Below are 1,394 nucleotides of genomic sequence, written 5' to 3' on the forward strand. Positions count from 1 at the left end.
AATATAACAAATCTCGACGAAAACGTATAAGTGAAAACTGAAATAAACTCGACACTAATTAAAAACTGGGAAAATAAAATTTTATTTATTTATTTAGTTTTTCGAACTCCTTTTTCTTAGAAAAAAAAAGAAACTTTAAACTAATAATTCACGAAATGGACACTTAAAAGGGAAATAAAAGAAAAGAAAAAGAAGCAACTTTCGAGAGCAAAAGCAATCATAAACAATTAATCATAGCAAAAAGAAAAAAAGAAAAAAAAAGTATTTCCTCTGTTTTTGAGCAACCAAATTGATATAAAACTGCAACAGAAAAGAGAATTATATAAAACCTTAGGCAGAGGAGGAATCCCCATAGCCTGGAAGCTCCGAGACGAATCCGAAACAATCAAATCATCAAGCCCAACAACCGAAGGAACATCCCACATCAACAAATCCGAAGACCGATCAAAAAACCCATTTTCCTCTGCCCAAAACAGACCCTTCTTATCGACATCCTCAAACCCCAGAATCGCCAAAAGCTCCGTCACCGAAGGGCAGCCATTGAAACCCTCAAGAGGCCTCCTGTGGTGGACCACCGAAACGGTGTCGTTGTGCCTCTCCCAGTCGCAGTTCTGGCAGAGAACGGAGCTCTCCGCGGTGCAGAAAATGGATGCCGGCGCGTCGTCGCACGCGTCGCAGAGCTGCGACCGCGCGTGCTTCGCGAACAGCTGGTTCGTGCCATGGACTTCCCGGTCACACGAGAAGCAGAGCTTCGCCGAGTCCGCCCGGCAGTACAGCACCGCCGTCGTGTCGTCGCAGTAGTCGCAGAGACGCCGTTGAGAGCTCGTCGTCATGGCGTTGTTTGGTATCGTTTTCTCAAGAAGACGAGAGATTTGTCGCCGAAAGTGGACGACATAAAAAAAAACAGCTTCAACTCAGTGAGTCGAGTTGGTTTAGTTCATGTGTGCATGATAATGATGAAGTGAAAAAGAGAGTATCTATCAAGGACAAAACACGAGTCGCGTTTCTTGCTGAGCAAGAAGTATTTTTTGGGCTCTTGTGATAACTGATAAGACAGCGATTTTTTTGTCTTTTTTCCTTTTCTTTTCTGAGACTTTGTGCAGCCGGGGTCCTACCGGTTGGAGCAATTTAAGGGGTGATTTTTTTTAGTATAATTTGAGTGTAATTTTTAAATTGAATTTGAGTTGAAGTTGTAACTTAAATAAAGTTGAGGGAAGTTGAATAAAGTTAAAACTTAAAAAAATGTGAACTTAAATAAAATTAAAACTTGAGTTATCTTTTTTTGAGTTTTTTAGACAAAAGAACATGCCCTAAGCTCGCTTCGTGTATATATTTATAATTATGATTTATAATTTTAATTTTTAAAATTTAAATTTTTTATAAGAAAAAAATAT

The 1,394-nt window shown here is 39.1% G+C and overlaps 1 protein-coding gene across 1 annotated transcript; it reads right to left on the bottom strand.

Annotated features, from left to right (window-relative positions):
- Nucleotides 1–329: 329 nt before the first annotated feature.
- On the bottom strand, nucleotides 330–1,023 carry LOC112092984 (zinc finger protein CONSTANS-LIKE 13-like; the record flags this gene model as incomplete). Its single annotated transcript, XM_024170433.1, has 1 exon — nucleotides 330–1,023. A coding segment is annotated over exon 1 (504 nt), but the record flags the coding sequence as incomplete, so codon positions are not given.
- Nucleotides 1,024–1,394: the final 371 nt, after the last annotated feature.

This window comes from Morus notabilis, unplaced genomic scaffold (assembly GCF_000414095.1).
Source record: "Morus notabilis unplaced genomic scaffold, ASM41409v2 Scaffold10198, whole genome shotgun sequence".
Taxonomy (NCBI): Eukaryota; Viridiplantae; Streptophyta; class Magnoliopsida; order Rosales; family Moraceae; genus Morus; species Morus notabilis.